This window comes from Phocoena phocoena, chromosome 7, assembly GCF_963924675.1.
Source record: "Phocoena phocoena chromosome 7, mPhoPho1.1, whole genome shotgun sequence".
Lineage (NCBI taxonomy): Eukaryota > Metazoa > Chordata > Mammalia > Artiodactyla > Phocoenidae > Phocoena > Phocoena phocoena.
In genome coordinates, this window is record NC_089225.1 from 55,464,282 (window position 1) to 55,477,543 (window position 13,262).

Below are 13,262 nucleotides of genomic sequence, written 5' to 3' on the forward strand. Positions count from 1 at the left end.
TTTTTATGAATCCCGTGCTCGGTTGATGAAAGCCATTTTGCAACCCATTTACATGCAGTAAACCTTTGCTTTAAAGTTCTGTCACTTACCTTGATCATGATTACTTATAGTCCCTTTAGAAAAGGCCCTGGACTGGTTTAGCTCCCAAGCATAGCACTGCCACAAGACAGTTTTCTACAGTGCCTTTTAAGTCATGGTCGTAAGCTAAGACATGCCCAGTCTTGTAGCCAGGTGTGAGGCACAGGGATATTGTATAATGCAGAATAAACTAGCTGCAATTAGGAGTCTTGGATTTAAAACCAGCTCTACAATCTCACTGTGTAATCTTGGCCATTCACACTCCTTTACTGTCAGCTTGCTCACTTGTAGAAAGAATGATGTTTTCATCCCAAGACTATAAAGTAGGGCTTAACTGAGGTACTCTCTGTGCAAGTTACAGTGTAAGTGATAAAAAGGAAATTGTTTTATGAATGAATCGTCTATAATATGTACTATAAATCACTGAAAAAGGAACGGTATGTCTAATCTAAAATTTTTCTTGATCACATACTATATTTTCCCTACTGTAATCCACAGAAGAATGTAAACTGAGAGCAGGGACCTTCACCAGACACATACAGTAGACACTCAATCAGGTATCTGTTGTATTAATGGATAAAATTTCTATGTAAATGTCACTGTGCTAGGCATGGTACGGAATACAGGAAAAATAACGTGTTACCCCAAGCCTCAAGGAATCTATAGTTAAGATGACTAACCACTGATGCACAAAAAGCCAATAAGAGTTAAGTAATGGTTCTGAGCAAGAGAAAAAAGGATCGTATAAAAACTGTGTCTAAAAAAAAACTGTGTCTGAGTCCCTCACCGGAAGACGGATACAGCAGGAACCTTTCCTTGTCCTAACCCTGGGTGAGTTTACCTACCTCAGCCTCACTTCCTTCCCGTGTGCTTTTTGTGTCAGTCACAGTTCCAGCAGGACTAGATGCCACTCGTAAGTGTTTAACTGAAGCACATATAATGAAGGATTGTAGAGATGTGTCCAGAATTGTGGGAGCCAACAAGAGGTGGCAAGGCGCAACAGCAGGAAGCATTACCAGCCCTAGAGGTGAAGGAGGGCAGCAGGCAGGCAGGGAATGTGATGAGAGCCGGAGCCAGGCGCAACAAGAATCCTTGTCAACACACAAGTCCAAGTGGAGCCATGCAAGTCTAATTCTTTGGGCAGCGATCAAGGCAAAGCCAGTTGGGTTTGTCTGCATCTGGTCCAGAACCCGTGTGCAGGTGAGGGTCTTCTTGAGGGCCTAAGGAAGGTTTTCCAGTAGTCCAGGAGGCAGGCTTTCTGAAGCTGGGATCTGTCACCCTATCTTTGCAAGTAGCACAGTGAATGGCTAAATATCTTCCTTGACTCCTTGGCACCTACCACGCACAGCCTTCACAAGGTACAGAACAGGAGAAAATGGATTATGCCCTCAACAATAAGAGGCGAGTCATCCACCTGGTTTTGCAGTGGGCCGCCATGTATGGAGACGTCCTGCAAGAGGATGATGTGGCAATGGCTTTCCTGGAGGTACGTGGGGGTCGTCCCTGCCAAGAATGCACCTTTGTCCTACAATGCAGGGACTACCCATAGGCATGGCAGCTTCCCTGGAGGGACTGTAATTGCCGATTCTAGATTCTGTTAACGTGTTCTCTCATCAGAAAGGTACTATAAGGAAAGTAAAGAAAAGCATCATCCATTATCCTGCCCCTGTAATTCAATAACTGGAAGTAGCATTCTAATGTATCTTCATTTGGTTATTTTCTCTGTTATATTTTCCGTAGTTGTAATCACATAGTACCCATCATTTTACAGGCTGCTTTTTCCACTTGATGTAAGGAGTTTTCCATGTCAGTAGAGTCTTTCTAATAAAACTTTCTAATGGCCCTGCCACAGATACATTTATTTGTTCCCATATTATTGGATATTTACATCATTTCCATTTTTACCTTCCTAGAATAACAGCGTAGTGAACACTTTTGTGCCAAAAGTGTTCTATCCTTGGTTATATTCCTAGCAGTGGGATTACTAGATCAAATGGTGGATACTTTTGAGTAGAGAGAAGCAGATAACTTTACTGAGGAATTCCTGGGGCCACGAGGTAGTTCTGAAGGGAAACGATTTACTTTGTAAACACTGCTTTAAGCTGAGCTTCCCTTTTCCTTCCCATGGCTCCAGCCCAAGTTACAGCATTGACCTGGGCATTTAATCCTTGATGACTCATTCTGTCCTCCGAATCTGAGATGGGGACCTTACTCCTGTGCAGGCAAAAGGCAGTGTGGCTTCTGTTTCAAACCTTATCAGTCTGTCTGTTCAAGAATGAATTATCCAAAAGAAACGTCCCCACTCTCTCCTTTTTACTCATGTCATTTGGCAGGCAGAGAAGTGAGGCTGGGTGGAAAGGTGGACGATGAGAGTCCCTCACGGCTGTGGGATAAAGGATTTTGAAAATGTAGAGGAATAATAGTAGCTTGGGTCATTGGGTCATGGCCTCTCCCCATTGCATCGAGTAAAGGACCACTTTACAGATGAGCCAAAGTGGTGTGAAGCTGCCACTGCCACAGCTCTCAGCTCCTGCTGGGGAGGCCACCGCTCCTGCACAAAGCAGGGCACGGCTGCTGCTACACAGTGGGCGGGACCATTCCCAGGACGTCAGTGAAGAGTCCTGAGTTGGTGACATGAACTCAGCAGAATTTCAGTTCAGTGCTGAAAACCACGACTGTACTTTTACCACCAACAGTTAACCGCGACCGGTGGTAAATATTAAACAACAAATACTAAAATAATATTCAAAATAAATATTTAAATTTCCCTGAAAAAACACTGAGGTGAAAACAGTGCTCTTAAAGGATAGACTATAAAATAACCCATTCCAGAACACTGCATTGCATTGCCTTTGGTATAAATATCATATAAACAATTCATTTGCAATTCAATTTTTTTAATTTTTTTTATTGTGGTAGAATATATCAAACATAAAATTTGCTGTTTTAATCTTTCTTAAGCATACAATTCAGTGGCATTAATTACGTTCGCAGTGTAACGCAAGCATCACCACCATCAGTTTCCAAAATGTTTTCTCCCTTGCAATTGTGAATTTAGGCATGCCGTAACGTTCTCTTTTACTTCTTTGTCCCCAGTCCATGAAACCATGGTCTGGAGATGCTAGTGAGGCAGATGACGTAGGGACACGTCTTTGTTGCTCTTTACAGAATTACGTCCCTTTTGCAGTTCTTGTTAAAAGCCTGTGACCTTTGCCAATTACAGGAGTTTTATGTGTCTGTATCAGATGATGCCCGGATGATTGCTGCCCTCAAGGAGCAACTGCCCGAGTTGGAGAAGATTGTCAAGCAAATGTAAGGAAGGGCTTGGCTTTGGGGTGTGCTTTCATCAAGTAAGTGCCTGCTGCCTCTGAATCACATCATCTTCCAGGAGGTCCTTTGCCCACCTCCCAAAAGGTGAAAGATGCTTTGTCAACAACCATACACTATTCTGATTTGAGCAATCTGAGAGTCGGGTGAAGAGGCGCCGTCAGGCCAGATTAACAAAAGGACAGCTGCCTTCTGTGCCGGATGGCCGCCGAGAGAGAGCCTGGGGAGCCAGAGATCCTCTCTGAGTGTCTGACTCAATAAACTCGGGTCCCTTTGGTTCAAGGCAGTGAATCCAGTAGTAAAGTGGTCAGTGGCACCTAAAGAAAGTTTGGGGAGAATTACTTACGTGGTAAATTCACTTTTGGCTGCCTGTGCTGTTGGTGGTGAATATTTGTGTCCTCTCGGTGGCAACACAGAAGGTTTTCACACGCTGTTCTTCGAGCCGTTGATTAAATACTGGCTACCGAACAGACTTTGAGATCAAGAAATTCTGGCTTTTCTCATCAGTTCGACCAGGGATCTGTCTGTGACAAAAGCTGATCTCTTAGCTGTCTCCTCTGGGCCTTGGCCTCTTAGTATTAAAATCAGAAGGCTCGTGTTGCCTCCTGAAGGGATGCTGTGGTTTCATTTTCTAATGTTAAGATTAAAGTTATATGCAAATGAAGCCATTTAAAATAATAGTACCCACAGTATCAAATAACGTGCTTTCTCTATTTCTCGTAGTTCAGAAGATGCAAAGGCTCCGCAAAAGAAGGTAAGTGGCAACGGATTAGGATTCTCTAACTGTGCCCTGTAGAATGACAGTTCTCCAGAAACATGACATTGCAATATGCTACTTTGTAAAGACAAAATATGTTTACTTCTCGACTCTGCTGCTCAGATGTGTGTCCTCTGAGTTGCAAACGTGCATTTGTCATTCATTCCTTATGACAGCTGCTGCTGTTATTATTTTTTACAGCACAAAGTTCTCTTGCAGCAGTTCAACACAGGGGATGACAGAGCCCAGAAGCGCCAGCCTATCCGTGGCTCTGATGAAGGTGAGAATGTCTTCCAACCTGTGCAGATTATTGAAAGTCAGAATAAAATCTCCCCCCTGGGAATCACCCCTTGGGCCCACAGAATAGCTTTTCTTGGCTGTCCCTGTGTACTCCAAATGGTTTGCTTGGAGGTGCCCGTTTGCATTCCAGTTATTTATGTTCTTGAACTCTGTGCCTGGAGCTGGGGCGCTTGTTCACACTCCCCTGATTCTGCCTCTCCCCCGCTGCTACCTCTCCTTGAAGGAGAGAAAGATTATCTCAGGCACCCGTTGTCAACGTGGCAGGAGGGTGGCTGGCGCTTTGCAGATGCCTCGCCGAGGTGGAGCGCCAGGGGCACCTGCAGAGCAGGGCTCCCACCCAGGGAGAGCACTCTGGCCCTGAGCAGTACCTCGTTAGCAGCCATCAGGGAGGCAGAGATGCTGGCTGTTATTGTTTGCTTGGTTAAGATTTCTCCAAAGAATCACGACCAAAATAAGATGAATGATCATGATAAAATCTTCATCTTAAGCCACAGATGACTCTTGTAATTTAGCGGTGCCCCAAACTCCAGAATTACAGGAGCTGGAATTGCCTTCAAGATCTATGTGTTCAGAGCTGAGCGTCTGGGTGCCACATAGGGGTCTGCTGAGAGCTGAGTACCACCCATGCCACCTGGCCTGGCCTCCGAGTACACACACCAGGGAACAAGTGAGCAGCCATGTCAGCAAATGTTCATGGCCCCAGGCGGAAGCACTCCTGTTTGCAGAGGCGTTAATGTTGGCTCCCCACCACTGCGCCGGGCTGCGGGAATCTAGTAATCTGCCTACAACACAGCACTCCCGGTATTGTGAAAAAGAGGCTCACAGACAAAGGCAGACCCAGAAAATTGGCCTAAACATACTTCTCATTGTTTCGCATGACCTATGTGTGGGTTTTTCACAAATATCTGTTGTGGTTTTTGTAACTGGAGCTGGCAGTCATGGACTTTTCTTAGACCAACGCTAAGGTAAGAAGTTTTAGAAGGGGGCAGGCATGGGCATAAATGAGTACAAATAAATACAAATCTTAAGAATGGCAAGATGGTGCACATTTTGGAGCATGTCTAAACATTTTGCATAGCTTTTGTTTTTTTAAGAACTCACAAGACCAACTTATCTTATTGTTGCTGCCTTCCCGATAGTTCTGTTTAAAGTCTATTGCACGGACCACACCTACACGACCATCCGGGTGCCGGTGGCTGCCTCGGTGAAGGAAGTCCTCAGCGCAGTTGCCGACAAACTAGGCTCTGGGGAAGGCCTGATCATCATCAAGATGAGTTCCGGAGGAGGTAACCGCCTTCTGCAAAGCAGAATATCCCATCCAAACAGAACCCTGCCAGAAGTTAGCGAGGCCCTTCCAAGCTGATCCAAAGGGACAGATAGGTGCTGTGTATGCTCCCCAAAATAACAGAAATAAAGTGGTCAGAGGCGGGCTGGGCTAGTGTCTAATATCCCCTATCCTGTAGGTAACCACTGTGAAGCAGAACAGGGTGAAATGATCTATCCGAGGCAGTTGGAACTGAGGTCTCTGGTGTGCATGTCAGCCTGGAGTTCTTTCCCTATAAACCCTAAACAAAAAAGCTTAAGGCTGTAATAACATATAATGGAAAAGAATTGAAAAACGATTAATACATGTAAATATCTGTGTCTGTATGTATTACTGAATCACTTTGCTGTATACCTGAAATAACACAACACTGTAAATCAACCGTACTGCAATTAAAAAAAAAAAAAAAGCTTAAGACCTTGGAGCTCTGAGAAACGTGGGCCCTAAGAGGGCACCTGGCTTTTCTAGCTAAAGGCTGTAGGTTTTCACAAGTCTGAAGTCGGAGGTGGCCATAGGCTGGTCCTTTCCAGCTGATGATGGTTTTCCTCCTTTCCCAGTAAAGAGGGCAGGAACTCAGCTCGTCAAACAAAACGAGAAGTCTTTTCCCTCGCAGGGTTACTAGACTGCTCTCTGCTTTCCTGAAATGTCGCTTATTCACTCTTCATGTCGTTTCTGGCCACTTAGTGTGGCTGTGAGAGGAGAGGAGGTGTTGGACACAGCCTGGGCCTCCAGGTTGCTCACAGGCTGGTGAGGCGGGAGACAATAAATAAATAATTATAGTCCATGCCGGCAAGAGTTTTGGAAGGGTCTGCATGCATTGCAGTGAGAGCCTGGAGGAGAGAGCCGTCAGGCTAGCTGGTCCAGTACGATTTGATAGTTACTGGAAGACCCTTCAGGATCGGGTGAGCCATCCCTGCCGTGTTTGAAGACAAATGATTCCACTGATGTAGGATTTTTAAATGCATCTTGGATTCCCAAGATATCCCCTTCCATTTCTGTTCCCGGCACACACGACCCAGGATGTCTGTCTGCCGTGATGATCCCTCTGGCACACTCACGCCATAGCTATCCCAGGTGCCTCCTTCCCTTCCTTCAGGTTTCCCCCCAAGTGTCATTGTCTCATGGAGGGCCCCTCCTTCCTTTTTCCAGTTCCCTTTCTAAAATTCCCCCTTACACGTACTTCCTAGCCTCCTTCCCTGCTATATTGTTTTCTCCTCCTCACAGCTTACTCTCTGGTACATTGGAACCATCTGCATCCCTCACTATAAGCTCTTTCTGGACTGTTTTGGGTTTTTTTTCCCTGTATTGTTTCCTTCTGTATCCTCAGTGCCTAGAGCAGTGTCCAGCATACAGTAAATGCTAAATATTTATTGTATGAATTATCTTTTAAATATAGAAGACTTAATCTAATAATGCAGTTGCCCTCCAAATTAGGGAATGAGTGATAAAACACGGTAATAAATTTTACATCTAAAGTCATGTGGGATCTCAGAAACCCCCTAAGTTTTCTAAAAGTTATCTTGTCATCTCCAGAGTGCTGGGCGTTATTACCATCTGGAAGCGTGACTTGTTTTTTAAAAAGCAGGTGCGGTTTCTGTATGCAGAACCGGGTGACTTGACCCTCGGGTATTTCCATTCCTGTGTTGCGGTCGTTTCTGACGGCATCCTGAGCGTCGTGCGCCTGCACGAATGCTGTGTCTTTTTTATTCGGTGGGTGCCTTCAGTACTGTATTTTATGCAGTCACTCTGCGTGTTCCGGTAATTCACCAAGCTGGTAATTTGTTGGTGTGATTCGGGCAGTGCAGCAAATCTCAGGTGCATTTAATAGGCAATCTCTTGCTTTTTATGTTCACAGAAAAGGTGGTGCTCAAGCCTAATGACGTTTCAGTATTTACGACGCTCACTATTAATGGACGCCTGTTTGCTTGCCCGCGAGAGAAATTCGATTCACTGGTAGGTGTGGATGGCCACCTCAGAGCAGCGTCTGCAATCAGAAAAACTTGTCTGGAGCTTAATTTTGCAGTCACGTTGAACCTAGTTGCTAAAAAATCTTGAACGCTACTTGTCTTTTTCTTTTCTGCAGTCTGTCAGGTAAGCCTCAGGTGTTCATCTGAGATGCTCTGAGCTTTAGATTTTCCTTTGTGGAAATTCGCCAAGTAACACCACTACTGGGGCATAATTCAGCTTTCAGAACTCTTTGTAGTAATTCACGTCCTTGAAGTGTCCCCGGTTTAAATGTTACTATTAAGAATCTGAATACTTAGACACCAGGATAGAAATAATGTTTTAAGACAAGACGTTGCAATTTATCCTACCCCTTAGGTGGGATGTAGAAATGCATTATGGCAGAGCCACTCTCCGGTCCAGGGAAAATGCCGTTCCCTGAAAGGGCTCTCTCCATCTTGTGTAGGAAATCTCAGAGGCCAGCCGTCTTTCCTAAGTCTCCAAAACAGTGTTCGCGGCCCCACCCAGCTCTCTGTGAGTAAAGGCTTCATCGGCCCTTGCTAATAAGTGACTGGCCCTCTCTTCTTTTTGCAGCTGGTAGGGTTCGTTTCTATTTCTCCTGTAACAGGCATAGAAGTGAGCAGCTACTAGAGTATCTTAGAGAGCCTGTGGGGCCAGTTCAGGGGATAGAGGACTAGTTTTTTCCATCTTTAGACACACCGGGCTTCTTTACCAAGAGAAGTGCAACACGGGCGCTACAGGGAAACTGCATTGCGTTTTAGGGGGAAAACTTAAATACGTAAGTGACGCGTGAATACGTTCAGTTTAATCAGATCAGACATTGTAGGTAAATCAAGATTCCCCTCCTTGGACTTTTTAGAGCTTGTTTAGCCTCATCATGATTCTGACCTTCTAGTTTGGGGAGAGCTATCTTGTGCACTGTCTCACAGCCGAGCAGATTATGCAACATCTTGAATTCACCTGGAGGGGAGCTTCACAGAAGGGGCGTTAGTTCTCCCGCCCCTCCCTCATCCGTCTGGCCCGTGAGCACCCTTGCCTCACTCAACCAACCACCAGCGTTGTGTGATCTGAGTCTGCCCCCAGTCCTTTTCGTATATTTTTCATCATCTACATTCGTGGCTTCCTGAAAAATAAAGATTTCCCAGTATTGAGGGATTGGGGGGGAAAAATGGCGTGGATGAGTTGCACTGCTCTCATCTGGAAGCGAAAGCCATCAAAAGCCAGTTCAGCCGGAGCCCTGCCAGAGGTGCCACACGATGTGTTCGCCACACAGCGCTCGGGCCTCTCTTGCCGGCTGGTTCTTGGCCGCCGTGTCCGATGATGTGGTGTAGAGATGGAGAGTGTGGACCATCTCCAGCTCCCTGTGGGGCACATACTAACTTTTTAAGCCTCTGTTTATTTGCACACAACCCTTCAGCCTTATACGTTCTTAGTCCTTGCTCGTCTTCCATTTTAAGGCCGGAGTAATTGCAGGGAGTTTACTTTGCAGCAAGTAGCCAGACGTGAACTTGCTTAACTTCTTCCCTGTCGGTGCTCTGCCATTCACTGGGCTGCCAGCTATGCTGTTGTTTCTAAGGAGTGGTCGAGCTGTCCCTGCCTCACAAAAGTGTAGGCACGGAGCTCCGTTTCTGGCTTTCTAAAGATTTCTTTGAGGACAGTCCATCTAGGAAGAGTCGTATACAGGATGCCCCTGCAGTACAGAATGTTGGCCAAACCTTTGATCCATCAACACATACTTATGAAGTGCTAGCTTCTGTGTGACACTAAACCAGTGTCCCAGAGCCTCTGCCCTTAAGACAGTTATGGTCAGATTGGGAGATGAAACTAACACAGACAGCCTGGAACAGAACAAACTGTAGTGCTGAAGTGTTGTCTGGAATTAGTAATTTATCCTAGTGGCCTAAGGGCTTGGATTCTAGAGCTTTACTTCCTTGACATTTTGAACATAAATGTCAGTACAGAGCAACTTACAATAAAACCCCACGGCACTGTAATTTCGTTCTAAATACTTTTATCCATTCACTAGCTCCTTAGGTTTTTATTTAGGGCCTATACTATATCATTCCAGGCGGATGATTCTGGCTCTAGGATGCTCTTGAAGATGAACCCATCATGGTCCTCGGGCCTCAGGGAGCTCACAGTATAGCGTGGGACACCAGAGTGTAATGAGTATCCAGTGTGACGAATGCCATTGCAGAGCTAGGCACAGAGGTGTGGGAGCACGAGGAAAGAGGATGCTGCGGTGGCAGCTTGCTTTAGCCAGCTCTTTATCACTGACGATCAGCACATCCTTTTTTTTCCATTTTAACACCTTTATTGGAGTATAATTGCTTTACAATGGTATGTTAGTTTCAGCTTCACAACAAAATGAATCAGTTATACATATGCTCCCATATCTCTTCCCGCTTGCGTCTCCCTCCCTCCCACCCTCCCTATCCCACCCCTCCAGGCGGTCACAAAGCACCGAGCTGATCTCCCTGTGCTATGCGGCTGCTTCCCACTAGCTATCTACCTTACGTTTGGTAGTGTATATATGTCCATGCCTCTCTCTCGCTTTGTCACCGTTTACCCTTCCCCCTTCCCATAGCCTCAAGTCCGTTCTCTAGTAAGTCTGTGTCTTTATTCCTGTTTCACCCCTAGGTTTTTCATGACATTTTTTTTCTTAAATTCCAAATATATGTGTTAGCATATGGTATTTGTCTCTCTCTTTCTGACTTACTTCACTCTGTATGACAGACTCTAGGTCTATCCACCTCATTACAAATAGCTAAATTTCGTTTCTTTTTATGGCTGAGTAATATTCCATTGTATATATGTGCCACATCTTCTTTATCCATTCATCCGATGATGGGCACTTAGGTTGTTTCCATGTCCTGGCTATTGTAAATAGAGCTGCAGTGAACACTGGTACATGACTTTTTTTGAATTATGGTTTTCTCAGGGTATATGCCCAGTAGTGGGATTGCTGGGTCATATGGTAGTTCTATTTTTAGTTTTTTAAGGACCCTCCATACTGTTCTCCATAGTGGCTATATCAATTTGCTTTCCCACCAGCAGTGCAAGAGGGTTCTCTTTTCTCCACACCCTCTCTAGCATTTATTGTTTGTAGATTTTTTGATGATGGCCATTCTGACCGGTGTGAGGTGCTACCTCATTGTAGTTTTGATTTGCATTTCTCTAATGATTAGTGATGTTGAGCATTCTTTCATGTGTTTGTTGGCACTCTGTATGTCTTCTTTGGAGAAATGTCTATTTAGGTCTTCTGCCCATTTTTGGATGGGGTTGTTTGTTTTTTTGTTATTAAGCTGCATGAGCTGCTTATAAATTTTGGAGATTAATCCTTTGTCAGTTGCTTCATTGGCAAATATTTTCTCCCATTCTGAGGGTTGTCTTTTTGTCTTGTTTATGGTTTCCTTTGCTGTGCAAAAGCTTTGAAGTTTCATTAGGTCCCATTTGTTTATTTTTGTTTTTATTTCCATTTCTCTAGGAGGTGCGTCAAAAAGGACCTTGCTGTGATTTATGTCATAGAGTGTCCTGCCTATGTTTTCCTCTAAGAGTTTGATAGTTTCTGGCCTTACATTTAGGTCTTTAATCCATTTTGAGCTTATTTTTGTGTATGGTGTAGGGAGTGTTCTAATTTCATTCTTTTACATGTAGCTGTCCAGTTTTCCCAGCACCACTTATTGAAGAGGCTGTCCTTTCTCCACTGTACATTCCTGCCTCCTTTATCAAAGATAAGGTGACCATATGTGCGTGGGTTTGTCTTAGTCTCCTCATCTGGACAATGGGAGGGTAACAGTGCTATTCTCCCAATCACCACCATCCAGGCTTAACAGAGAAATCAGTTCTCAAAAAGAGCAGAGAGAGAGAATCAGTCTATAGGAGTTCTTTGCCTCTGTGTGGGCACTTTTCAGATCTGCCTGGGTAATGCAGACCCTACATAGGCTCTGCTACACTTCATCTATAAGGAAATTTCCACAGGGCTATCTATGAGAAAATGGTCCAAGGAATTGCTTCCTATGGGGCCAGCATGTTAATTCCCCACTTCAGTTAGAGGAGCCCTCTGTGCTGCTCAGATTGCCTCTCTGGTGGTTCACGGAGGGAAGGGATCGGCCTGCCCTCTGCTTGGTGAGCCCTGTTCACTCAAAAAAAGTAGAGATTCGACAGGGGTTTCTGTCTTTCTCTCAAAAGGGATTCAGGATGATATACCAGCCTCCATGACTAAAAGAATTTAATGGCATCTTCCCTGTATTTGTTGGGTTAATTTATCCCCTCTGTGAAAAGCCATAAGACCTCAAGGGAAAGAGATAAGGAGTCAGTTAGACTGAGGAGAGAGCAAACCCAAGGAATAGAGGGCAGGTCCACAGCAGAGCGCATGGGCGAGAGGGAAGGCAGAATGTGGAGAGCCAGTCTGAGCCTGAGACAGAGTTCTCGCACCAAGTATTTAAACGCTTCCCCGACATTTCTACCTGAGACCTACCCCGCTTGAAACCATTCTCCTTATTTGCTTCCATAAGCTGCTTGCCCATCAGCTTCAGGTCGGCTCCCTGAGTTTTAAAACTTTGGAATGGTTTTTCTTCCATGCTGTCTGTGCCCTGCATAAAGCGAATCAGGAACGACGGTATTTGGCTCATACATCCGGGTCCTGTACTCATCACACTTCCCCGAACCTCTGCACTGCTGCAGCAGAGCTGGGAAGGGGACGAATTTGGACGGGACGGTGGGGACCTCCTCTGTGCTAGGCACTGTGCTCACGTGCTACACGTAAATTATCCCCATCCAATTCCCTTAACAAGCCCGGGTACTGGGGCCCCAACTCATCAGGGCTAGAAACAGTCAAGAGATTAGGGAATCATCCAAGTCCACGTAATCAGAGTGGGGCTTACATTTAGCATCTGCTGCTCTCTAAAACTGACACTCACCTGGTCTGTTTCATAACCCTAACTCCCATCTGGTACTCAAAGACTTTCTAAAGCTGTTTAAGCTGTCCCTTTGGTTCCCCTGAGCTCTCTGTTCCTGCCAAGTAAGTTTCATGACGGCTTCCTCACCTTCATGCCTCTCACGCCATCCTTCAACCTATGACAGGCCATCCTGGATACTCAGGGAAAACTTTGCCATTCTAAACCCACCCGGTTTTGTCTGTTTCATCTTTTCAGGCCCATCTCTTTCGCCAAGAACCTCTTCAGGCCACACATTCATTCCAAACGCCTACTAACTCTCAAAAAGCCCGTTCATGTTTCCTCACCTGTTTCTCCGTGTATCTGTGAGTCAGGTGTTTTTTGATGCTTCTGTCCATCCCTTTATACGTGCAAATGAATGCCAGGAGCTGACTCTTTACTGGCGTGCAGTGCTGTACTTGCTGGTCAGGGCTGACTCCTTTTTTAAACTGCCAACTTGCAAATGCCCGGAATGCAGTGGCCATTCATAGACTGTCAAGGTTATAGGTGATGATTATAATGATGATGATGATAGAATGGGAACGATATTAGTACTTTCAACATAAATATTGAA

The 13,262-nt window shown here is 45.2% G+C and overlaps 1 protein-coding gene across 9 annotated transcripts in view; it reads left to right on the forward strand.

The window, feature by feature from the left end:
• The window catches only part of RAPGEF4 (Rap guanine nucleotide exchange factor 4), a 321,867-nt gene that overhangs the window by 283,164 nt on the left and 25,441 nt on the right, over positions 1-13,262 (forward strand). For 6 of the 9 annotated variants that reach the window (XM_065880400.1, XM_065880401.1, XM_065880405.1 and 3 more), the window contains 6 exons: positions 1,414-1,564; positions 3,302-3,390; positions 4,129-4,159; positions 4,364-4,442; positions 5,602-5,748; positions 7,642-7,739. In XM_065880400.1, the coding sequence (XP_065736472.1) occupies positions 1,414-1,564; positions 3,302-3,390; positions 4,129-4,159; positions 4,364-4,442; positions 5,602-5,748; positions 7,642-7,739 (595 nt within the window). The remainder of the gene's footprint in view (positions 1-1,413; positions 1,565-3,301; positions 3,391-4,128; positions 4,160-4,363; positions 4,443-5,601; positions 5,749-7,641; positions 7,740-13,262) is intronic. The other 3 variants (XM_065880404.1, XM_065880407.1, XM_065880402.1) reach the window with 2 other exon arrangements.